General features: G+C 38.8%; 1 protein-coding gene across 5 annotated transcripts in view; it reads right to left on the reverse strand.

Annotated features, from left to right (window-relative positions):
* The window catches only part of LOC124588936 (ubiquitin carboxyl-terminal hydrolase 45), a 146,478-nt gene that overhangs the window by 102,054 nt on the left and 17,439 nt on the right, over nucleotides 1-26,985 (reverse strand). For 4 of the 5 annotated variants that reach the window (XM_047131510.1, XM_047131512.1, XM_047131508.1 and 1 more), the window contains exon 4: nucleotides 22,082-22,236. In XM_047131510.1, coding sequence (XP_046987466.1) covers nucleotides 22,082-22,236 — 155 coding nt within the window. The remainder of the gene's footprint in view (nucleotides 1-22,081; nucleotides 22,237-26,985) is intronic. The other variant, XM_047131513.1, reaches the window with a different exon arrangement.

Here is a 26,985-nt window from a genome sequence, read left to right on the forward strand (position 1 = left end):
TTTGTGAACTTAAAAATGCATGGCCACAACGTTAAAGTGTTTCTTTTGAATAAATAAGTTTCAATCTGAACGTGTATAGTTCAATTCACTGCTCTTCAAAAGCAGCCATATCTGACTCAATAGTAGGGGCACAAATGCAACCGTTTACTACCAACCCCCTTTGCAGATGAGCCACGTGAAAAATAGGTAGTAAACGAGCCCGAGTTTAGTTGCAAAAATGACAATGTGTCCCTAGAACTTGTATAGCTCAACAAAAGAACCAAGAAGCGCACTGATTTTACAATAACCAGAATGAATCATGTTCAGTTGTCATATTCGATATGTAAGGGGTGTTAAAATGGATCTGAATCATTCATGCAAATACAATAACTAACAATATTGAAATAACATAAACTGCTTGAGTACTTACCAATCACTGTAGCATGCACGTATAGTTTTATACTTGTGCAGAGGATTATTCCTTAATAATGAGAAGATTTATTGTGCAACTGCAGTACACGCCATTTGGTCAAAAATAGGAAATACAAACACACACAAAAAAAAAATATTAATTAAGCCAGAGGGTAAATGCCACCAACTACAGAATCACTTTCTTCCTCGACACTGTCATTATCTGACCTCCGGTCCATTGACGAGCCACTGGAGCTGCCCAAGGATATAATTATATTTTCAATATACACTCTACACTCCCTTCACTTTTCCATGTTTCTTTCAAAACAGCGTCTGTGTGACATACAATATTTCTCCACTTCTCTGGCGTTATTTGCGCCACTGCATCATGATGAAAAGAGTCCAAGTTTGTTATGCATGTTTCTGTCCTCGTCCTCTTTGCATGTGTGTGCAGTTTAGATGAACCAGCTCTTCCCCCTTCTGCACAGTATTTCTCCTTCCAAATTTTGACGGCAGTATTTTTGTGAATCTTCAAGCCGTCTGCTGTTCCTTCAACTACCTTCGTTAGAGGCAATACAAGCCAGGATGTTAGAGGCATATATTTCTGTAAAGTACGTATCATGATGTACGTTTTCAGTTATTCTTCAAGCCATATCTTGTACCCTGTTATGTGGATATTCTACTGTGAAAAAATTAATCGCAAAAATTTCGCCGGGCCCTTTTGTACGTTTTAACTCTTTCATGTGCATAAGTAACATAGACAAAGCATCAAGTACAATATTTTCAGAACCTTTCATTTACTGTATTTTAATGTCATATTTCTGTACAAACAGCATCCACCACAGTAATCAACTATGCAATCATCGACTGCTCATTAAAAAGGATAAAGCTTGGTGATCCGTATATAAATATATTTCTGACCCCCTTATTAGTGTTTGGAATCTTTGAATACCCCATAATAGTTCCTTTTCTGTGGCTGTAAAGTTCAATTCATGTTTGTCGAGACTCCGGCTAGCAAAAGCTATAGATCTGTGATCTGTACTTTCCAGACCCCACTCTCCTTGGAAAAGTTCTGCTGCTATCCCATAGTCGGATGTATCTGTAGACATTTTAAATGGCTCACCCGTAACCGGATAGTGTAATATGGGTGATTCGACTAGTGCTCTTTTTACATTTTCAAACACATTATTGGTCTCTTGGTCCTAAACCCACAGTATTCCCTTCCTTAATAAATGTTTCTTGAGTCTTTTAGCTCTTGACTTCATATATATCATCTATAGTACCCGGCCATTCCAATAAATCCCTTCAATTGACTTATGTTTCTAGGGGGTGGACACTCCTTAATGGCCTTAATACGTTCCGGATCTGGTCTAATTCCTTGCACTCCTATGATATGTCCTAAAAACTTAAGCTCTTGCCCTGCAAAGTGCGATTTAGACAATTTTACTGTAATACCTTTTTCTTTAAACCTTTTCAGAGTTTTACTCAAGGTCAGGCAATGCTCTTCCCAAGTAGATGAGATTTCGAATATATCATCTACATATATTACTAAAACCTTTAACAATTCCCTTCCTAACGCCTCGTCCAGTGCCCGTATAAACACAGATACTGAGATATTTAGCCCGAATGGCAACATATTAAAATGATACAATTTCCCATCAAATAGAAACACTGTATCTTTCTTTGATTCAGGATGTATTCGAATTTGCCAATATCCAGCAGTCAGGTCCATCGTGCTAAAATACTGTGCTTTCTCAAATTTGGACAATAATTCATCGATGTTAATGTGTGTGTCTCGTTCCGTCTCTATGTGCTTATTCAAAGTACGAGCATCTAGTACCAACCGCACATCTCCTGCAGCCTTTTTTACTACTACCTAGTACTACATTCTACTACAAGGAGCATTTGAAAAGTCCATGCAAAGTCCGAGTGATGGCACCACCAGCGCATATCGAGGTCATGTTTAGGTAGTAGCATCTTTGGAAAGAACGCACACCAAGTTTCAGCCATATTGGTCTATTTCTGTGTGTTTGGCATTCGTGTGAGTCAAGGAAGTTGAGTGATTGTCAAAAAATGGACGAAAAAGATTTTCATGTCGTGATGAAACATTACTTTATGAAAGACAAAATGCCTCAGGAGACTAAAGAGAAGCTTGATAAACATTATGGTGACTCAGCACCTTCGATTAGAACAGTTTATAATTGGTTTCAAAATTTTCAGAGTGGCCACATGGGCACAAGTGATGCTGAACGTTCTGGACGCCCTGTGCAGGTTACAACTCCAGAAATCACTGATAAAATCCATTATATGGTAATGGATGACAGAAGAGTTAATGGGTACATAATATTTTGCATAAACGTTTGCACATGAGAAACCTGTCCACAAGACGGGTTCCGTGATTGCTCACGCTTGACCAAAAACGGAATCGTGTGAAGTGTTGCAAGAATGGTTTGCAGTTGTTCAGGAAGAATCCGCAGGACTTTAAGCGTCGTTTCATTACTGTGGATGAAACATGGATGCATTACTATACTCCTGAGACCAAACAACAATCTAAACAATGAGTTACCAAGGGAGAATCTGCACCAAAAAAGGCAAAGACCATTCTTTCGGCCAGAAAGATTATGGCGACTCTTTTGGGGTTCACAATGGATAATCCTCATTGACTCTCTGAAAAAGGGTAAAACTATTACAGGTGAATATTAATCATCGTTAATGGACCATTTGAAAGCTGAGGTGCAAGAAAAACACCAGCAATTGGACCGCAAAAAAGTCCTTTTCCATCACGACAATGCACCAGCACACAGCTCAGCAGTTGTGGTCACAAAATTAATCGAAATAGGATTCCAACTCATTTCACATCCCCCTATTCTCCAGACTTGGCTCCCTCGGACTATTATTTGTTCCCTTATTTGAAGAAATGGCTGGCGGGACAAATATTTTATTCAAACCAAGAGGTGATTGCAGCAACTCATAGCTATCTTGCAGACAAAATGGATTACTATATTTTATTTTAAATTTACATACATGGTCACTAATACTACCCGGACTATCAGAAAATACCATTTCATATTCCAATAGAATTTTAGATAAATCTAATTTTTGTTCACTGGTTAATATTGGCAATTCGTTTATTTTGTTTTGTGTGTCAGCACGGTGTGATACGTGACTTGCGTTATCAATCACCGGTGACAATCTTGCTGTAGCAGTTAGTCTCAGACATCGACTCTTAGTTGTTTGTTTACTAATATAGCTGTCCGTCACAAACTTTACACAATATTTGTAGTCACCTTTTCCAAAACAAAGAAGATTCTCCTCAAAATTCAATATGATGTTCAATTCTGATACCCAGTCTAAGCCAAATAACACATCCCTATTGATATTTTCTACTACTAAGAGTGTCTGATGAAATGGGATATTCCCAATGTTGCAGTTCACCTGGGTCTCATGTTTTACAACTTTGCTCTTTGTTCCAGTAATACCAACTATATACACCCCCGTTACTGGTAATACCGGTAAGTGATATTTCGTTCATAGTGTGTGAAAGAAAACGCTAGAAATAAGTGACACTTCACAACCGGAATCTACAAATATATTAACTTCTCTACTTTTCCTATTATTATTGGTTGTGGATTAATGGCAGTTAAGCTCGGTTCTTCCAGTAACAACCATTCTTTTGTTGGTATTTTATGCATGAAATTAACATACCTATTATAAACCAGGCCGCCTAATGTATTTCTAAGACTTGGGCCCCGACCCTAGATCCAGATCGCTCTAAGTTAAATTGGCCTCATGTCTCTTCAAATTGCTATTATTGTTATTACTACCCCTACTGAAATTCTGATTTTCACTTTGATGCATGTTCTCATTGTGGTCTTTTTTTAAGGCATCAAGTGTGTCTTTAAAGGATAATAATTCTTCTACGGTTTTCCACCCACTACATAATATATCCTTCCTTGCGTAAATGGGTAAACATCTTATTAAAATTCGCACCAACCCTTCTTCTACTAAGTGCTCTCATTAAACGACAGTCAAAATACTTTCGCATCATACCCCACAAACTGTTGTAATACTTTGGGTCCCAAAAGCTGGATATTAGTTTTTCCTGGGTGCATGCTGACCAATACTTCTCCTTAAACTTTTTCTGGAAGTCTGCCAAAGACAAAAAATTCTCTACGTTCACTGTGCCCCACTCTGAAGCTTCTCCTAAAAGGTACCCCAACGCAAATTCAATCTTTGTTGAATCTTCCCAGTTTTTTGGCAAGGCTCAATTAAACCATTTCAGAAAATGAGTAGGATGTACTCCCTGTCTGGCTTAAACTTTGGAAACTGTCTTGATAGTCCAGAATTTGCCCCTTATTGAAGGTCGGTCTTTACCTCACTGGTTAACACCATGTTAGGAGAAGTCACCTTCTTGTCTACCTTATCCTGGATAAGTTTGAATTATTTCCATAAATTATCTATGGCTCTCTTAGTATCATTAAGTTCTGAAGCTAAATTTGAAGAAATATTGTCGGGAGTTACCCTCTCGGCAACTTTTCGGTCGATTATTTCCTCTACCTGTTCCTCCAGATTACTTATATTTACTATTGTCTGAAGTGACTAGTTTCCTGTTTAACATTTCGTTCCAAGTCATCTACTTGAATACTCATGACTGCAATTTGCAATTGGACCATAGGTATTAATTTATCCTGTTTGTCCAAACTCTCCTTTAAGGTGTGCAACCTATGCTTTACAGCATCGAATGTAACAGTGCATACACTTTGAAATGATCCTAACTTTTCGTAAACTTCAGTTTCTACATTATTACATTTATCTACAATATCAAATTCTAGTTATTTAGCCAAGTCCTGAAATTGGTTATTCTGTGCCTGACTAAAGTCAGTGAACAGTTGGTTTACATGGATAGTCAGGGAATTACTTAATTCATTCTTTAAATCTAATTGCAAACTCTCCACTTCATAATTTAAGGCATTCAACTTAGCATTTAAAACCTCACCCTGTGCTTCTAGTTTTTCACTTAAAGTAGCACTTAGTTCCTTTCTTATAGCAGCTGAATCTGCCTTCTGTTGCATCTCATCTATCATTTAACTGAGTATTTACTGAGTCTTAAATTAGACTTAGTTTTGTCTTAAAGTAGCTGAATTTGAACTCTGCGCTTCTAATCTAGAATTTAATTGTAAACTCTGAGCTTCTAGATTTTTACTTAAAGTAGTAATCTGGGCGCTTTGAGCTTTGATTACATTCACTACTTCCGACAGTCTGGCATTTCCCTAGTCACTCTAATAGCTGTGGCTGGTTCTGCTAGTTGCTGTTCTTGATCCATATTCTTTCTACTTTTGGATCAAGTTATCATTAAAAAAAAATTCACCTCTGAGTAATAACTATGCCTGCCCGGTTAGTCGTGTGGTATGTCGGCGTTGCTGCACAAACAAGTTCACCACGCAGATGTACACCACCATTACTCTACCACGCAAACACAGGGGTTACACTCATCTGGTATAAGACATACCCTGGAGGGGTCCACCGGGGGCCGAACCGCACAATAACCCTGAAAGAGTGGTTCAGTGTGGGGCGGCGGAGGGGTGAAGTGGACTGCGGTAGTCGCTGTAGGGTTGTGGACCACTGCGGCTGTGGCAGGGATGGACCCTCTCTGTCATTTCTACACCCCCGGTTAACATACAATACAATACAATAATAACTATACTAACAGTCTGTTATTGAACAGTGTCCTTAACTTCACACTCAGTTAATTGTCTTTCACATACAGTTTTAGGCTGCGTCGGTGAGCAGGTGTGGACTCAGCATCGGTGAACAACACAGGCGTCGGCAGTGTCAAAGGTTGGTTTCAGCAACAGTGTCAGTGAACAGATTTGTAGTCAGCACCGATGAGCAGCAGCTGGCGTTGTCGGTGAAAGTTGATGGTTACAGGGTCCACGCCCCCACAATGTGTGCAAGTGCTGCTTACTCCCCACACTGGATCTTCGTCGTCGAATAGTTTTCGTCATAACTCTTCTTAGTCTAAACTGTTGACACTTTCCTTGCGTCTTTTCTTGTATGGTATTTATTAATTTTCACTCCTTTTTGCCGTTTATGCAGAATCCAACTCTGTGAACCATTTCCCTATCTTGTTTCTAATGGTTGCTATGGCAACTCACAATATCCTTTTATCTTGATTTCGTTTCGAAATTCCTCTTTCTTCGAGTTCTTATCACATCAGTCGCCACATTCTAACGGCTTCGGCGACAAGACAAGTGAAGCAAAGCTGAATTGCTAACTTCATACTTCTCTTACTACAGTTGACTTACTTGAAACTTTTAGCCGATCCTCTTCTCTGGATATGAGACTGAAATCTATCTCCACAACTTCTTCTCCGAAGAAATAATGCTGGTTAGAGGAACTAGCAAATATTCTCTCTCTCCCTGGAAATAACTCTGTAACCTCATACTTTCAGTTCAGTTCAGGTATATTTTTATCTCCACAAGTTTCATATAAACATACAAGTTATTGTAAGTCAACTATGACGACCCCCAAAACAACACAATTAAACATAATCACAATTGCCTGGTTTTAACAACCAAAAAATTTATAGAAGTCCCCTGCGTCTTGCCTTGTTTAGATCTAAAGATATGAAGTTAGTTAAAAGTCTATATTCAAATGTTCGTTTTTTAACAACAATCACATATCACATTCACTAACACAGCAAAGAGTAGCATTTAATTACTCCGTGTCCTCTCCTACAGCGTCTGTGGCGCTTGGGGGAACACTCGTCAGTGCCGTTCACCTGTTGCAGCTCCTGTCTTCCCTCGATCAACATCAATCCTGCACACACAGATATGTGTTGTGCAGTAAATGGGTTCTCTCTCACACTTATCTTTAAAATATCGCATGTTCCAGGAGGCAGAAGGTCGAGTGGTTCAGAATTTACGTGTAAATTCTCGAAGCACTACAATATTCTCACACATTGTTCATCTTGCGTAAAAGGAAATTTACTGTGAAAGTAACACTTTTTAAACCACCATTCAGAATTTTTCCCATGACCTGTTGGAAACAGGTTTGTTCCATCAGTTGCCAGAGCGCACCAGATAACAGGCATCACTGCGCTTGCGCAATTACAATGACGTAGGAAGCCTGTATGTTCGTACGTGTAAAACATTAAAAGATCTTACCTTATGTCATAAAAGAAACAAGACATCAGAGGATAATCCAATAGTATCAGAATTTTGTGAAGCATACTAAAATGCATAAATCGGCTTAAAGTGCACATTGGTATGTCCAGATTCCCAATGAAGTAGGCTGGTTTGCTGGAAGTAAATTTTCTTCAAGTACCAGTACTGTATTATCTCGTTTGGTTCCTTATTATGGCATAACGCCCTATGTGCTAGAAGATGAAAATGTGCACTAGAAATGCAGCAAACAGTTGAAACTAGCCAATAGTGTGGAATGAAACACTTCATTTCAAATAAACTGACTGCCTCAGTGGAAAAGATTAATGGAAGCCAAATTTCCGTAGCAAACCGGGCAAGAAAACTTCAGTGTTCTACAAGGTGGTTAATGCTAATAATACATTTTAGCCTTCCGTAGTTATGTGGATGTATTTTAATTCATTCGATAGCTCACGGACACAGAAACCCATTCTGTTTTTATTTGATGTGAGAGCATTAAATGAAGAGGAAACAGCAAAACAGCAAAATCACTAAACGTAAATATGGGTCACATGGAGACTACCCACCTCCCCACTACAACTCAGATCATCTGCGCATCAGCCCCGGATTTACGATATTCCCCCTCCCCCCCTCCTCTCCGGCCCCAAGCAGTTGAAATAGGACTTTCCAAAAAATACGTACATTTTGTAGCACACATCTTTCTGAAGAGTCTGATACATAAAACACATATATGTTCGAGGAAATGTAAGATATGTTATTTGGTTTTAGGTGTGCCAAAGTGCAGCGCCATGCCTCTTCACACAGTATTCTTCTATTGTATGTCACTGAATTTCACTATCGGAATTCAAACGCATATATTTTGTAATGGATGCCATTAAACTACATTCAGGGCAGGTTTGACATCCTACCGCTCTTTAAAAAAAGCTCGCAATTACTACTGGATAGGATTATTTGTAGCTGGGAGAACAAGAGCTCTTCAGAAAATTTGCACACTTTATTGCCTACTAGCTCGTAACTTGCTGTTTCGTGTGACATAAAATTAGATAAAGGATACATAAACCAGTAAAGACAAGAGACAAGCAAGACAGTAGACATTTCTTCAATCCTTAGGTCCTAGTACAGTAGACATTTCTTCAATCCTTAGGTCCTAGTACAGTAGACATTTCTTCAATCCTTAGGTCCTAGTAATTTTTTCTCTATACTCTTGCTACAGCTTTACATGGGGTGCTTTCCTTTCTGCAAAAGAATCTATGACCTCATCAAAGTTCGTCAATGTTTTGCTACATCAAAAATCGAAATGTCATTGTCTAATAGTGAGGTAGCTGTCAATACAAATAGAACCCAAGACTCACATGGTTTCTCAATCTGATTATGTTTACTTTGTCACTGTATGCTAGATAAAACAAAATAGGCCTTTCTAATATTGCAGCCACTGTAACATACAGCAAATAAACGAGACTGTTTTGGCAAATATGCTCATTTTTATAACACAGCAGAATATAATTCACAAAGTACCAATATCAAATGCCTAATATGCCTGGTGCAGTTTGCGACCCCCCCGTCCCCTAGATCGAAGCCTGCTGCGTATGGGTGAATCTGGCAGCTTGGGCGCGCCACTAAAATTTTTCCGGGTAGCATCTGACTGCTTGCTGCTACTGCTTCCACAGCTAACAGCCGCACTTAAGTTTTATTTCCATTTTTTCTCTCGTTTATGTTTCATTGCTGCAGTATTATTCTGCAGTATCGAGGTACAGTAATTTCCTTTTTGTGTTCTTACAAGTTATAATAAAAAAAATTCAATTGGGAACTAAAATAATGAAAAATTTCCAGAATTCTAAGAAATTCCCAGTTTTTTCGCAGATGAAAAAATTCCCAGGTTTTTCCCGGATCTCCCTGTTGTCCCGGGTCACATACACCCTGGGAGTGCTCTGATAGGACGAAGCCATCTCCAACATGTGAATTACCAACTATCAAGTACTTTTAATCAAGCTATAGGGGTATTTTACTCCCAACTGACAGCAATATTTTTCCTTAGTAAGCCACATAATTTCTTAGTTTGGCTGAAATTTCTACAGGCTTTCTTTATAATAGTAAGACACAGATCAACCAAGTTCATTTTTACACAATAGATAGAATTCATACCTTTTCCTATATTATATAAGATCTGGATTTAAAAAATTAGCAGGTGTTAACTCACCAAACCTAACCATAGACACGGCCACTGCAGGAACTAACTTGATGACATGATTTACCATTAACCTCATTAATAATATTATTGAAAGGGTAGATTGTTACGATAGAGAGGAGACATGGCATTGCAGACAAGCACAATGAAAAGACTGCTATACATTTAAGTTTTCAGTCAAAACTCCTCCTTCTGAAGTAGGAAAGAAACACAAACACATTCTCACAAGCACAATTCACACACATGGCTACTGCCATTGTCTGCTGTGGCTGATTCCATCCTGAACTTTCCATTGTTTGTTAACCTCATTAAAATGTGTTGACAATGATGAGGAGAAGGCAATGGCAGTGATAATATAAGTGAGGAGATGTGCAACCAAATTTTGACAAGCAAAAGTTAGATATGTCAATGGTATGCAAATTAGGGAAAGAGGGTCACGACGTTGATCTGATCTGGATTCAAATGGCTCTGAGCACTATGCGACTTAACTTCTGAGGTCATCAGTCGTATAGAACTTGGAACTAATTAAACCTAAGTAACCTAAGGACACCACACACATCCATGCCCGAGGCAGGATTCGAACCTGCGACCGTAGCGATCGCTCGGTTCCAGACTGCAGCGCCTAGAACCGCACGGCCACTCTGGCCGGCCGGTCTGGATTCAGGTATCTGCCCCAAAGCAGAAGCAAAATCCATAGAGTAAGTATGTTGGTGGTAGGAATAATTTTGTTACTAGTTAAAAATTTCTGCAATACAGGGAATACCACCTTCACAAATTTCAGCCTCTGTTGCATAGAACTCAGCTTCCAGCCTTAGAAAAAATTTTGAATAACTGTGTTCCCTCTATGGGTTCTTATTTCAAAAGGGGCAGAATAGACAAGTCGTCATCTGCAAACAAGCAGACATACTTGCAATTAAGATTTATTACAGTCTATTTTGACAGAAAAATGAAGCATAAGGATTAAAGCAGCCAGTGGATTATTTAGAAGAAATATTGTTTCATGCTGATTTCAATGAAATAGAGGTTAGCAAAGTGACAATTTGCAAGAAATACTGTCATACAAAAGTGACAATGTTTTACTGTAGTGCATGCAGGCTCTTACATAACAGCCAAACTCTGAACTATCATATGGAAATGGGCAGGAAAAATGTAAAAGACAAGGAAAGCAACACTTTTGACTTTAATCAAGGAGCACCAACCTCCTCCTACTCTTTTTACTGACAAAATTTGCAAGAAAATTGAGCCACCACACTGGTCGGGAACATGTACCCTCACTCCCAATCTGTAGCAAAATGGAAAGCCTCATCTAAAGGCAGGTTGTGTGTGCTTCTTGTTTACTGCACTAGATTGTTACACTAAGACTGTAGTGTTGTATCTGGTTAGAACAATGTTGGCCATGGTGTTGGTAAGATGCATGAGCCATTTCACTGAAGAGTTTGGCAACCAAATCTTACTGGACTATGGACTGCAATGTATGTCCCAAGTTTGGATCTGTGTAACATCTAACAGTGGGCCCATCACTGTATACAGGAGAGGTGTTTACCATGCAGCAGCCAATCCTGTCGAGAGACCTTTCTGCGAAGTTGAAAAGCCGACCCAGCTACACTGATGAGGAAAACAGGTGAGCCAAGTACATCCCACAATCTGAGAACACAATAAACATTCTAATCCATGGCCGGTCACAGGACGAATTAATGTCAGCAAAACATACAGCCACACCCCTTAGAGACATGGAAAAATTATCCCCAGCCCCAGATGTGACAACAAAAACCGCTCCCCAGAACAAAAGAGGTAAGGAAGCACTACGGAAAGAATGGCTCAATGGCAGAACTGCCAACAACTTCCATAAAGATAGAGGACATGGTGTTGATTGGAACATTTGTGGCTCAGATCGCCTAGATAAACAAGATATCCAAATTCTACCTCCTGTTTTTACGCCCTTATCAGGTAAAAAAGAAAAGGTGATCAGCACTCACTTGTACCTAGTAGTAGACACTGGCTTGAAAACAGATACCCAAAATAGCAATCTAAAGGCTTTCATCCACTAATGGATCCATTTCTCAGAACATTCCTGAAATTAACATCAAAACCAGACATTATGTTTTTAGTTGTTTTGCTTTAATGTTGTTTTGTTTGTGGTTTGTTAGAAGTTTCTTATTTCTTTGGTTTCAACATTTCATTGACAGGGAACAGCAACTTTATTTAAATTCCTTAAATCGTTTGTTTATTAATGGTTCTGTCAACAGTTGCAGTTATTTATAATTTGATCAGTTTCAAACCCTTACAGGTTCATTTTCATGCCTGGCCCACTGAGGTTGCATTAACAGTGCCTATCTTAATAATAACATGTTCGCAGAATGAATGCTACAATTCACACATCCCTCTTACCAAGTCAAACTCATTTTGACTTGCTCATCCTGCTAACATTTATAGAGCATGTGTTGCCACTCAATGTTATTATTAAGACCAGGCACTGTCAGTGCAGTCACAGTGGGCCAGACTTGTCAATGAACCTGTAAGGGTTTGAAACTAGTCCTCTAATAAATTACCACAACTGTTGACAGAACCATTAATAAACGCTTTAAGAAAATTTTCCATTTGGTGTTTATTGTCCAAACAAGGACTGTGTTAGTTAGATATATTTAAATTTAAGATTATAGGCTCTTGACGGCAAGTAGTTCCACAAGAGGGATTCAGAGGCAAAAGGTAAGAAACTTCCTCTGCTAGTAGAGGCATCACAAGTATTTACGAGTGAACTCTGTTTCAGTTGTGAAAGAATCTGGAGATACAGACATTTGTCCTCAAGTAGGAATGGTTTGGCAAGAATGGAAACGACTTGGATCTGTTCTCCTAGTTCAGGATACACCCTTCAGATGTTTGCCATTGCATGGTGTGGTTCTGACCGGTGCACCCTACTCCTTTTCTAAGTACCAGCCAATTGCAGATTGGACTGAAGGATCAATCTATGTCATTGATTGTCTCCAGATGAATACACAGCTCATTCTAACCACAACCCTGAGGTGCAGTAAACATCAGTGCAAGCAATGTAAACCACACCAGTGGCAGCTGCTGTGTAAGAGTACAAGAGCTTGCGAACACCCTAACTTTTGACACCTTGCAAATTTATTGGTTATTTTTCTTTGAATGATGTTAAAAGTAACGTAGTTGCAGTAATCTGAAATACACAGCACAAAATCTACCCTGCTGTGCTACATATTGCTCCAATAGACCCAGTGAAACTTGGCATCAGGTCGTGAGCAAGCCTTCACTTGTGCATAGTTTAAGGAATTTCTGCGCAAGCGCAACTGGCTTGACATAATTGCCTTACAGACAAAATACATACAGATTTGATGAACAATGTGTACAGTTCATAGTGTGCACTGCTAGCCCTTACCACTCAACTACTGGTTTACATCAAAGCCACAGGTGGTAGCACACTGCAGCAGTCTTTTATCTTCATACATTCACCGTAAACCCCACTATGTGGTAGTACACTCCACAGGCATGCACATTCACACACTATATACTAAAATTAGATCAGATATCAGTTTGTGGGGTCCTGAATGAGATATGATACATAAAGTTTTGGATTTTATAACAGAGTAATCCATTCTCAGCAAAACCGTAAAACACATCACCACTGATTCTGAGACTGCAGCATTTATTCGTGCTCCAGACATCTGTTGATTTGATGGTTCATCTGTACTGTAGGGCCACATTTTACATATATTTGAACATTCATGAAAAGCTGTCTCACTGATTTCTTTGATATTCAAATAAATTGGTGGGTCGAAGACATTGTGCTTTTGGCTCTTATGGCTCTCAGTGCCTCATCTGTATTCTAGTCAAGTGACCTTGTTGGTAGATAGTACTACTTGAATTTAATCATTTTTGCAAATGGCGGCTTGTGTTTGGAGTTGGTTGTCTACTGTGCAGGAATCGGCTTTCCCGTGGAGTGTCAACATGAACTCTGTTGAACCTGTATTAAGTGGTTCAAATGGCTCTGAGCACTATGGGACTTAACATCTGAGGTCATCAGTCCCCTAGAACTTAGAACTAATTAAACCTAACTAACCTAAGGACATCACACACATCCATGCCTGAGGTAGGATTTGAACCTGCGACTGTAGCAGTCGCGTGGTTCCAGACTGAAGCACCTAGAACCACTCGGCCACAACAGCCGGCTGTATTAAGTGCTAACAGAAAAGATAATTACCAGGAAAAGTTAAGCACAAAGAAACTAGGGCATTCCAGACCAGATTCGTTGTCTGAGAAAGTGAAGAAATCAGATCAGCGTGACTAAAAGCAAACGCTTAACAAAGAAGTGTATAATAAGTGTATGACGCTACGCGGGTGCAAGGTAGGAGTGCCCGATTTTCAACCCAGAAGTTAATTTGTTAACTAATACATGAATTAGGGAGCTTGTACCTTAATCCAAAAAAATAAAAAAGCATGAAGGACTCCCACTTACACAGAAATATGAAACAGAGAGTAGCAAGAGCTTAAACATTATCTCGTTCTTGCCATAAACTGTACTTAATTATGTACAAAACAACAAAATTCCATGACAACAAGTCTTCCTTTTACAGACGAGTTGTGCATATTATTATTATTATTTCTTTCTTTTCTCAGACGTTATGTCTGGTCAAAAATGGAAACTGACGCGGACCTTGATCAAGCGTGACTTCCTTTTAACTGTACGGTATATGTTATATTGCATTTAGGAACTTTCGGGTAATTGAACATGTATCAATAATTACAGATTTCTGTAGTTGTATATATAAGTTTGGATGTAGCTGTATTGCATTGATGTACTGGTGGATATTGTGTGGTATGACTCCTGTAGTTGATAGTATAATTGGTATAATGTCAACTTTATCCTGATGCCACATGTCCTTGACTTCCTCAGCCAGTTGGATGTATTTTTCAATTTTTTCTCCTGTTTTCTTTTGTATATTTGTTGTATTGGGTATGGATATTTCGATTAGTTGTGTTAATTTCTTCTTTTTATTGGTGAGTATGATGTCAGGTTTGTTATGTGGTGGTGTTTTATCTGTTATAATGGTTCTGTTCCAGTATAATTTGTATTCATCATTCTCCAGTACATTTTGTGGTGCATACTTTTATGTGGGAACGTGTTGTTTTATAAGTTTATGTTGTAAGGCAAGCTGTTGATGTATTATTTTTGCTACATTGTCATGTCTTCTTGGGTATTCTGTATTTGCTAGTATTGTACATCCACTGTTGTTGTTGTTTTATTATTATTATTATTATTATTATTGACAGCAGCTAAAGTAGTATAAATGTGTTTATGAGCATAACTGTTATACAGCAGATGCTATTAATTTTGCACTCTCATATTTATCTGAATTTAAAAATTTGTGAACACCCAGAATGTATATCTACGAGCCGCCACTGAACTATGTCAACAGAAACCCATAACTTCAGAGAACTAGTTTCTCCAAGCAGGCAAGGAATTGGGATTACGAAAATAAGAGTGAAATTGTCATGCAACAACTGTTATTGTTTAGTTTGGGTTCAAAAAGTGGATCTTATCAATAATAAAGAGGGATTAACCACGGGAAATCAGGTTGGTAATCTGAAAATGCGCTATTGCAGTTACACAGATTGGTTCAACTGGACACAGGGCTAAGTGTCATTACACAAAAAAATTGTTAAGAATGAAGCAAAGTACAGGGAGTACTCATACTCTCACCTCCCAGCCGGTCTGTGACACGAGGATCAAGAGAGATAAGGCCAAAACGAAGTCATTTCGATATCAGTCTTATTTCTGGTATCATCATCTACCACAGTAGAAAAATAGCCAAATTCCTTGATGTAGATTAAGATAACACAAACATGTCCACAGAGAAGGTTTAGTGTTCAGAACTCCGAAAAGAAAAACTTTTTCTAATAAATGTATAATAGAAATATGAAGACAAAGAGTAAACATACTTATTTTGTGTATTGATAATATAATATAAACGGTTATATGTGTGGATGGATATGTGTGTGTGTGCGCGCGAGTGTATACCCGTCCTTTTTTCCCCCTAAGGTAAGTCTTTCCACTCCCGGGATTGGAATGACTCCTTACCCTCTCCCTTAAAACCCACATCCTTTCGTCTTTCCCTCTCCTTCCCTCTTTCCTGATGAGGCAACAGTTTGTTGCGAAAGCTTGAATTTTGTGTGTATGTTTGTGTTTGTTTGTGTGTCTGTCGACCTGCCAGCACTTTCATTTGGTAAGTCACATCATCTTTGTATGTATATATATATATATATATATATATATATATATATATATATATATATATATATATATAATGGAAGGAAACATTCCACGTGGGAAAAATTATATATAAAAACAAAGATGAGGTGACTTACCGAACAAAAGCGCTGGCAGGTCGATAGACACACAAACAAACACAAACATACACACAAAATTCAAGCTTTCACAACAAACTGTTGCCTCATCAGGAAAGAGGGAAGGAGAGGGGAAGACGAAAGGAAGTGGGTTTTAAGGGAGAGGGTAAGGAGTCATTCCAATCCCGGGAGCGGAAAGACTTACCTTCGGGGGAAAAAAGGACAGGTATACACTCGCACACACGCACATATCCATCCACACATACAGACACAAGCAGACATATTTAAAGACCATGTTTGCGGAGGGAATGTAAATAAAACTTAATGGGGTCATTGTGGGGGTGTTGTGAGGGTGACATGGTATTAGAAGGTGGAAAGTGTAACATCAGGTGAAATGAAAATGAAAATAAAAATATATGGGGAGAGATAAAGGTGAACCGGAAAGAAACTGGAGATCTGGAATGAGAAAAGGCGAAAAGGAGTTGGTTACAGCTGGGCTATGTTGGACTTGGGTTGGTAGACAACGATGTGCATAAAGGTTAGGTGGTTGTGTTGCCGCCAAAACACGTTAAAGGACGGAGAAATTCGGGAAAATTTCGAAAAAATTGCGTGTAGTATATTAAAAGGAGTGGTATTTTGGTGGCAGATTATGAAAATGAGGCTAACAATTGTCTGACGAAGAAATAATGGCGTTAAAACCCGTGGGAAGCGGCTAAAAATGATCAGCGATGTGGGAAAATCGGAAATGGAAATAAAGCGAAAGTTATTAGAACTGGCCGAAATGGTTGTTTAAAAGGTGAAAGGAGCTGTTTGTGAACTAGAAACGGTGGATATTATAGCGGCGGTAGTGCTGAAAGCGGCAAAAAAATTTTTTTGGTTATGGTTTGGAAGTGGGTTACGTATTATTGAGTATATATATAGGCGGGATAAAATAGTATAGCAGATTACGGTAAAAAGGAGAAGGTGAATACAAAGTGAAACTACTGGCAAAAACAGAAAGAGGAAAATAAGACGACAGAAAAGATTTCGAAATGCAACAGTGACAATAACAAACGTAATTGTTGGCTTCAAATTAATGATATCAATATAATGGAAGGAAACATTCCACGTGGGAAAAATTATATATAAAAACAAAGATGAGGTGACTTACCGAACAAAAGCGCTGGCAGGTCGATAGACACACAAACAAACACAAACATACACACAAAATTCAAGCTTTCACAACAAACTGTTGCCTCATCAGGAAAGAGGGAAGGAGAGGGGAAGACGAAAGGAAGTGGGTTTTAAGGGAGAGGGTAAGGAGTCATTCCAATCCCGGGAGCGGAAAGACTTACCTTCGGGGGAAAAAAGGACAGGTATACACTCGCACACACGCACATATCCATCCACACATACAGACACAAGCAATGACCCCATTAAGTTTTATTTACATTCCCTCCGCAAACATGGTCTTTAAATATGTCTGCTTGTGTCTGTATGTGTGGATGGATATGTGCGTGTGTGCGAGTGTATACCTGTCCTTTTTTCCCCCGAAGGTAAGTCTTTCCGCTCCCGGGATTGGAATGACTCCTTACCCTCTCCCTTAAAACCCACTTCCTTTCGTCTTCCCCTCTCCTTCCCTCTTTCCTGATGAGGCAACAGTTTGTTGTGAAAGCTTGAATTTTGTGTGTATGTTTGTGTTTGTTTGTGTGTCTATCAACCTGCCAGCGCTTTTGTTCGGTAAGTCACCTCATCTTTGTTTATATATATATATATATACACACACACACACACATACGAATAGATAAAAAATCTACTCATCAAGCAATGGCATAAACACAAGAGGATTTAAATATTACAAGTTTTCGGAGCCAGTAGCTCCTTCTTCGGGCACGAGACTTGGAGGGGATTCCTCCCCAGTGACAATAAGCATTGGGAAAAGTTTCTGCGTGAGTTACTCATTAAGGTTTTTTTTTTTTTTTAAGTATCTGTCAAGGCGAGACCAAAAGGACAATGACAACACCAAAACACACACACTGACTTGCTGTAGGAGAGACAGTGCTGCCCCCTAATCAGGCTGGCTGTATTGAACTATTTTTCCTCCAGAGTAGCAACACCAGTTTGTCATCCCAAGGTGATAAAACCAGGAGCTACAGGCTCTGAACCTAAATCTGAAGCACTTCCTGATCTTCATTGGTTGATTACAGTTTATCATAAGATTGACATGCAAGTCAGCGAACATCTTAACCATGACACATTCTGTAAATAATTACTTTGCAGCCAAGTATGTTCAGTAAAGACATGAGAACACAACTGCATTTTTCAATAATGCATGACAGGATCATGATCACAGTGACTACATGTGCTTGTGTACAGGCCTGTGGGTGGTCCACTGCCTACTGTACATTGCACTGGTAATAAGCAACACACTGGTACACTTGTGTTCTCATTTCCTCAACCAAATCTCATGGCTCATTTGTTATGTGTGTATCCTCCCTTGACTGGTTCTCTCTAAATACTACATATATTTTTTCTGAGAGGCTGGATAAACTCTCACTATTATCTATTTTAAATCATCTATCAATTTTCTGTGCATAGCTTGTTGAGGCCATTTGTAATCTGAAACTGAGGATTCTGGGCTATTCCCACTTTCTGAAAGCTGTTTCATTTTTTTACATTGTTCTTGAGAGCATAATACTGATCTTAATTCAATATGCAGTATATCAGTTTCTTCTGTAGCCCTTCCCTCTGGCCCTAAATAATCTTAACCATGCTACAATTGAAACACCCGTTTTTGTTAGCGAGGTCAGACGCTAATGATCAAGGTGACAGGCAATTTTACAGGGAGCACTCAGATTCTCATCTCTTGATCAGTCAGCATCATAAGGAGCAAGAGAGGTAAGGCTAGCAAGAAGCCGTTTTGGTATGAATCTCATGCCTGCCAACACCATGTATCACCACACCATGTATCACAGCAGAAAAACAGTCAAAATCCTAAATGTAGATTAGTGATAACCGAAATTTGTCAACAGGGTACATTCAGTGTTTCAGATCTCCATAAATGTGAAGATTAAAAGAAAAATTGTTGCTAATAAATCTCTCTCAGAAATAAGAAGAGAAAGGTCAATGTACTTATTTTGTGTGCCTGTTTGTTTACCCGTTGAATCACAGGAAGGATTAGCTGAGTTGCAAGTACAGTTTGATCAACAGTTATCCACATTTTCTCTTAATTAAATCATGTCACGAAGAGTGATGACTCAATACAATTATTCTCTCCAAGGCTTCACAGGCCTGGAGCTTCTCAAGCATTCACTGGAACTAAACAGGCACTCCAATATGTATTAAATAACTTTGTAAAGCATTACAGATGAAAGGCAGAGATTAGGATTCAAATCTCAATCCAGTACCCACATTTTTGACTTGCCACAAATGCTCATTGCTTTAAGTTCCGATCTTCTCCAGGGAAAACAAGTTAAAAATGATCACCAAGAATGGATTTGTAACTAATAATCTTTTTTTCCTCTTTCACTTACAGTTTCAGCGTATTTCTTGAGGACGTAGACATACACCTAGTCAGTGTAGAAGAAACTGTTACTCTCACGAGTAGGCTGCCTATCATAATTCAGCAGTAGAAATTAACATTCTTCCCAATGCCTTTCCCTTCATCTTCACATGCCCTCTGCTCCACAACAGGTGACAGTGATCTGCTCTCCTTTCCAGATTTCCCTTCTTTCCTCTCTGAGGAAGGAACATTCAAGTTCCAAAAAATGAATATACACCGACGGAGCAAAAAAACTGCAACATCAAGGAGGAATCGTGCAACACAAATAAAAGTTGGTAGGCGTGTTTCATCGTCTGAAAGGTGATGTCTATTCAAATTTCATGCCACTCATATAAAAGTGGCACTAGTAGTGCCACTATGAGGATGTGAATCAGGTTTGCTTTAAATACACCCTGTAATAGTTGTGAGCATTACTTACCTTTGAGTTTGGATATGATGAGTTTACATTAGACAAAAATACCTTTAAGGCAACAAAGACAGCATTATCAAGAATTCACAGAGTTTGAACAAGGTTATGTGACAGGGCTACGAGAAGCTAGATGTTCCTTCTGCAATACATCAGAGAGACTTGACAGGAACGTAGCCACTGTACACGATCACTGGAATCGGTGGTCATGAGAATGTATGGTCGCAAGAAGATCAGACTCTGAACAGCCAAGTAGCACTACCAAGAGGGAAGACCATCATGCTCAGTGCATGGCTCTGGCACATCATACTGCATCTGCAGCAGCGGTTGGCACAAGAGTGACACAGCAAACTGTTACTAGTCAGTTACAGCTCCAAATGCTCTTTACCAGGCCTTTCCCTAACCTCAAACCATCACAATTTGCGATTCCAGTGGTTTCAAGTGAGAGCTCATTGGATGAAACCCAATTCTGCCTCAGTGCCAGTGATGGCCATTTGTTGATTAGGAGGAAGCCAGTCAAGGACTTGCAAGCAACCAGTCTGCATGCTAGACACAGTGGAGCTACACTTAAGAGTTATAATCACATTGACTGCAAAATTGTATGTTGATCTCGTGATTTGACCTGGTGTGCCACCATTCCTGAACAGCATTCCAGGTGATGTTTTGCAACACAGTAACACTCGCCCATATACTGCTGTTGTAATCTACCGTGCTCCACATAGTGTCAACATGGTTCCTTGGCTTGGTCAATAACCAGATCCATCTCCAATCAAACACGTATGGGACAGCATCAGACAACACCACCAGTGTCATCCTCAGACAGCATTAACCATCCCTATATTGACTGACCAAGTGCAACAGACATGGAATTCCATCCCAGAAACTGACATCTGCCACCTGTACAACACAATGCATTCATGTTTGCATTCAACATTTTGGCAGTTACACTGGTTATTAACATACCAACATTTCACATTTGCAATGGCTTATCTCACACTAACTTCACCCTGTGACCTTGCAATGTTAATCATTGCATTCAACATTTTGGCAGTTACACTGGTTATTAACATACCAACATTTCACATTTGCAATGGCTTATCTCACACTAACTTCACCCTGTGACCTTGCAATGTTAATCACTTAACTATGTTACCTAGACAAATGTATTCCTGGAAGTTCATTACTCTATGTTAATCACATTTTAGTGTAGCAATTTTTTTCCGTCAGTGTAGGTTTTCAACGTCTATGAGCAATCGCGTAGAAGCAGCAACTGACCAGCAATTCTGTCTCATTGCAAATTTACAGTTTCCTTAACTGATCTTTGCCTTTGATACTGTGAAATAATTTACCACTTTTGATATTCTACAGAGAGAAGATTATGTACATATTTTACATGCCAGTAAAAGAAGGTGACAGCAAACAGTTACAGACAATAAAAATGTAATATATTACTCTTAAAGTCATTTTCATTAGTGTTTATGACGCTAACATCGTATTCCATTTCTTTTACAGTAGAAAGTGGGCATAAAGAAATGCAAAAACAATGTATTACAACGTGGTACAGAAACCAGAATGCCTCTACGTAAGGGAATGCCCAGCACTGAATTGTAATTTAAACAAACAAGAAATATTAGAGCAAAGAATCCCCTGGAACATTTAAGATCACATAAGAAGCACAGAGGCCAAGAAATTAAGAAGCAATAATGAAAAGTATCAAAATACAGAAAAAAGTAACAGAAACAGTAAGGAAATGACTGATTTTATTTACACACACACACACACACACACACACACACACAGGTTGAATGTCAACAGGCTAACAAAACAGATATACTACCATCTCTGAAGCAAAAAAATTAACAAAAGTGGATTCATTCAGTTAAAAAGATTTAAACACATAACATACATAAAAACACAAGAAACAGCAGAAAGAGGTACCTCCAGAAGAGAGAGAGAGAGAGAGAGAGAGAGAGAGAGAGAGAGAGAGAGAGAATAAATCACAGCTAAAATAAAAATGGAAGTGCATTAGTACCCACCAAATCTTCCACTGCTCCGTGTTGACTGCGAGGGCATGGCTGTCCGAGTGGGGGGTCCGTTGGTGCTTGAGGGCATGCTGTGCTCGCATGCGTCCGCAGCCCTGATGACCACAGCGGAGGCAGAGCCACAGGCCTCCCACAGAACCAGAATCCTGCTGAGAGATTACTGTCTTTTAACTTTTTAAAGTTCAAAATATTTTCTATAAATAGTATTGCACAATCTCAACGTATTTAAAGATTGGTATCACAGAAGCACCGAAAGCCATTGTAACATACTGTTTCTTCAGACATCAAGTTTCGAACAAGTGAACATCTACCAGTCAGATATTAACACTACACCAAGTTTTAAGAAAGGTTCCTTGGCATCAAAATCATAATTGTTTCAGCCAGCTGTTTACAATATGACTTTGGCCAGACAGTATGTTGAACACTGCAAATGGTTGTCTATTGTAGTACTTGGCAATAAATGAAAAATTTATAACCGATGTATGTGTACATGATAGCTGCTGCAACTAAAATCAATTATGTATATAATGGCAAGAAACAGTCCTTTCAACTGAGGTAATGTTAATTTATAACTTGAAGGAAGTCAGTTGACAGAAACCAGTTTGTGAATACACACACACATTACAGCAACTTTTGGTGGTTTCATAATGCTGTTCCTTTAATGTCCCATCAACAAAAGCACATTATGTTGCTAGATGCACACATTTTTATCTACAATGAAGTGGAGAACTCTTTCTCAGGGCAGGGAATTGTCATCTACAGGCTCGACCAGTACGATACTTCCTGCCAATTGGTGACCTCACACAATACTGAATGACATATGTTTTTAGTCGATGCTGAGTATTTTGTGACCTGATCCTCCCCCTCCCCTACATCAAGTGCTTGTCCCTCACTCAGTGTGTTGTTTTTCCTGAAATTCGTCACGTCTAAGGTAATTCTGGTCTCCTAGAAAGACAAGGCAGTTACCTGATGTATATTACACATCACATCCCCTGACAGTATACTACAATCACTACTTTTAAATACAGCAGTTAGATAAACCTAACAATGTGCATCTATAATAGCCAGCATCATACAAATGCCATGTAGAACTAGGGCAGCCATGCTTCGTCTGCTCCCCAGAAACTAGGAAATACATTGTAAAATGCAAGTGCCTTGAAAGAATCATGTTAAGCACATTTCTAAAAAATAACTTTGGATCTAAATCTCAAATATAACATAAAATAAGGGAATATAGCAACCACTCACATCTAAGGACTGATGTGTGGAGCTTATAAACAAGTAACAGAAAACAAAATTCTATACTTCAACTTCTCGCTATTCTTCTAGTAAAAGTCCACACTTTCACACAGACAACCGAACACAAATTCATGTAGTAATGGCCTCGTTGTGGAAGTTTACGTTTGTGTGTGTGTGTGTGTGTGTGTGTGTGTGTGTGTGTGTGTGTGTGAATGTATATTGGCCTTTCCCTTATTTTACATACTGTTCCATCCAGGTATTTCCATTACTGTTATGCAAGCCCAAATATTACTGGTTGCTGAACTATTCTTAACAAATGGTTGCCATGACAGGGTAAGCAGCAGTATGTTATTAAGGTGTCTGTTTAAAAGAAGACCCTTTCTGCACCTTTCAAATGAGGAATTGCCACCTGGTTGGCACCTTCAAAGCCTCTGCACAGACTAAGAATGGGACTGACTTCCAGCAACACCACTGCCTATCACATTCCCTGATGGTGTACGACACCCACTACTTTTTAATACAGTGTTTCGGTAAACCTAACATTGTGCAGCTAAAATAGTCATCATCGTGCAAATACCCTGTAGAACTAAAGCAGTCATGCTTTGTCTGCTAATATGACCTAGCAAATGCATTGTAAAATGCAAGTGTCTTAGGAGAACCATGTCTTCAAACCCCGAAGTATGACAATGAGGGAATATTATGATCAAAAGTAACTTTCAGAATTCTTATAAAATCCTCAAAATAATAAGTATAACTAAATTCTGAAAGACAAGAAAGAGCCCTCACACATTTCTCAGTCAAGTACTTGAAACAATTTTCTTGGTGCATTCGTACAGCACCCAAGAGTTAACTATTTTGAATATGCTGCTGCAATTAATGTGACAAAAACTGAAATTTCTGTCAATGAATTAAGGAACACTGTTGGCAGCCTCTTACCAAGAAGGTTATACTGTTCTTGGCTTATGCCGTATAAGGCTGACAGGATAACACTGATCAGCAGCTTAAGATAATGATGACTGAGGTAAATCCATACTGTCACAGGATGTAAAAACACACATAGATAAGGAGCATGAAATGAAGAATTTGATACGCCAGATTTTTGCTCTGTGCAGAGGAATGTGCCTAATGAGATGCAACATCGTTTTTATGTTACAAATGAAACTTAGGAGCCATCATACTGTATGGAATTAAACTTTGTACATTGATGGTTTTCTTTATCATAAGAGTAAATAGAAGGAATATAAGCAGTTTTAAAGCATACGCAAATTTCAAAAATGTGTTGTTTTAGCTACAATCTGTTATCATAAAATGACAGGAACCTACATACTGGTACTTAAATGTCTCGTGTATTTGGTGTTTTTAGTGTTATAACTTTGTGCTTTGAAAGTAGACTGTTTCAATGTTATGGCACTATTGCGCTCTATCAAAAACAAATTGTTTTGGTACAATCTGCCACAGTTAAATATCAAATAATGACATTTGCAGGTACAGTCTTTGGAGAGTATATACCGTACTACCATATAAGGAGGTGTTGAAGCTGTAGTAGAGCAGCTGATAGCATTGTGAGCTATAAAGTAAAAGGTAGCAGGTTCAAGGTTAATGTACACCCTCTTGCAACTTATTGCCACCCCTGAAAGAGGATTCTGGGCCTTTCTTATTAATTCAATAAAAGTATTATCTGCAATAGCCAACGTTATTTGCCATAATTCTTGTTGCACAGGCCACTGACTGGAATGTTTCCCCAGTGGCCAGAAATCTTAACATAACTGTCAGTTTGTGACACAAAGTAAACACAAGTTACACACTGGTAGTTTTTGTTATCAAATTTGTGTAAAATATATATACCTATCTCTTCATTTTAGGGGCTGCCTCATGTTTGTATCTTACCAGCAAATACCTTTTTCAATTATGGTGAGCAGCTTCGAAAAAATCTCCTCTTCCTATTACAAATCTTGAAATTTAATTGCTGAAGTACATTACTCCAGAGTGAGGATAGTCAATGCAATACCAAAAATATGGATATTATGCATATGCGAACTGACATTAGACACTATATTTTAACTTATATTTAATTCAAAACAGAAAATGGGATGAAGATTCAATTGAGTTAAAGAATAACTTTACTAGTATGTATCTCAAATCACTATACAGGATTATGTAGTGATCCTCTACATCAATTCACTTTTCAAATCCATCAACAAGTCCACAATCTTCAAGATTTTCACCACTCTTCTTCGACAATTAATGCACCCTATTTTATGAGCATCCATTTTCATAAAGGAACCATGCGATTTACATGCGAGATGCAGCCAAACTACTGTTGGAAAATGCCAAGGTCGCAAATCATGAAGAGGAGCAAGTTCTGTGAATGTAGCATTTCAGAGTGCGCAGCAACCACAACGGACACCACACCTGGCATGCTTTAAGATGAAGAACATGTTCCATGTGAGGACAGCATAAAGGATTTAACATAAATCTGACAACATACCTTGAAGCTGAAATCCGTGAGCTAGCAGGAGGATAATGTGTGTTCAAGAACGATTACGGTCTGAACAAAAGTAAGATTACATCTAATATGAGCCTACTTGGAAAGCCACTTCTACTGGGGCCTGTATATGATCAATAGAAGTTGAAAGCCACTATGGGGTGATTTCTCAGACACTTTCAGCATGACTGATTAATGGACCACTTCCACGTGTTCAGCTAAATTGTTGATTTCATTTTATACATAAAATGGAATCAACAACTCAGCTGAATAGCCAAAAGCACACTATCATGCCACTAAGATGCTTTCTGGATTCAGGTCCAGATAAGGCAGCGGTTTATATAAGAATTTTTAACATTGTGCAGCCCTATCAGCAACTGTGATAATTGAACATGCAACACGTTAGCCTCAGTTGCAAATAGAAACCAAACTTTACCCAGGTTTAAGCCAAAATAATTTGGTCTTCAGAAGCAAGTGACACTAAACTACCATATGCCAAAGTTTGGCCATGTCAAGTATAAAACTGTAGCACCGTAGTAACTAGTCATAATCTACATTACTTGGGCTGAAGAGTAACAGCAGGCTCCACTGTGCAGATGAGGTCGGTAGGCCGCAAGAGCTGCACCGGAACTAAATGCGGCGAGAAGCTAGCTGTGTACCGAGCATTACTGATAGTCATGCGCATGCGCGCGTGGAAATATAGATACTTAACAGTAGCTAACTTTACATTAGGAATTGGATTAATATAACCATTAAAACCTTTAATGGCGTAATATGTAAAAGAACTTACTTCTGAGGAGACCAATACCCCTATTTAGGCATTGCTGCTTTTCTCTCAACCATTATGTTTTGCTAAGAATATGTAATTTGACACAATATACATGCACATACATTGTTCCACTGTAATTATGGCGTTATATGCCAAAAAAAGATCCTCGGAAACCTAACACTTAGCCTGAAGTTTGAGCAACGTATTCAAAACTGAGAAATAATTTTGCCAAGTAATATCTATTCTTTCTCACAGGCTCCCAATCTGTTATAGGGGTATCTGTCTCCTCAGAAGTAAGTTCTTTTACATGTTACGCAATTAAAGGTTTTAATGGATATATTAATCCAACTCTTAATGTAAAGTTAGCTACAGTTATGTATCTGTATTTCCACGCGTGCATGTGCA

The sequence above is a fragment of the Schistocerca americana genome, chromosome 2 (genome assembly GCF_021461395.2).
Source record: "Schistocerca americana isolate TAMUIC-IGC-003095 chromosome 2, iqSchAmer2.1, whole genome shotgun sequence".
Lineage (NCBI taxonomy): Eukaryota > Metazoa > Arthropoda > Insecta > Orthoptera > Acrididae > Schistocerca > Schistocerca americana.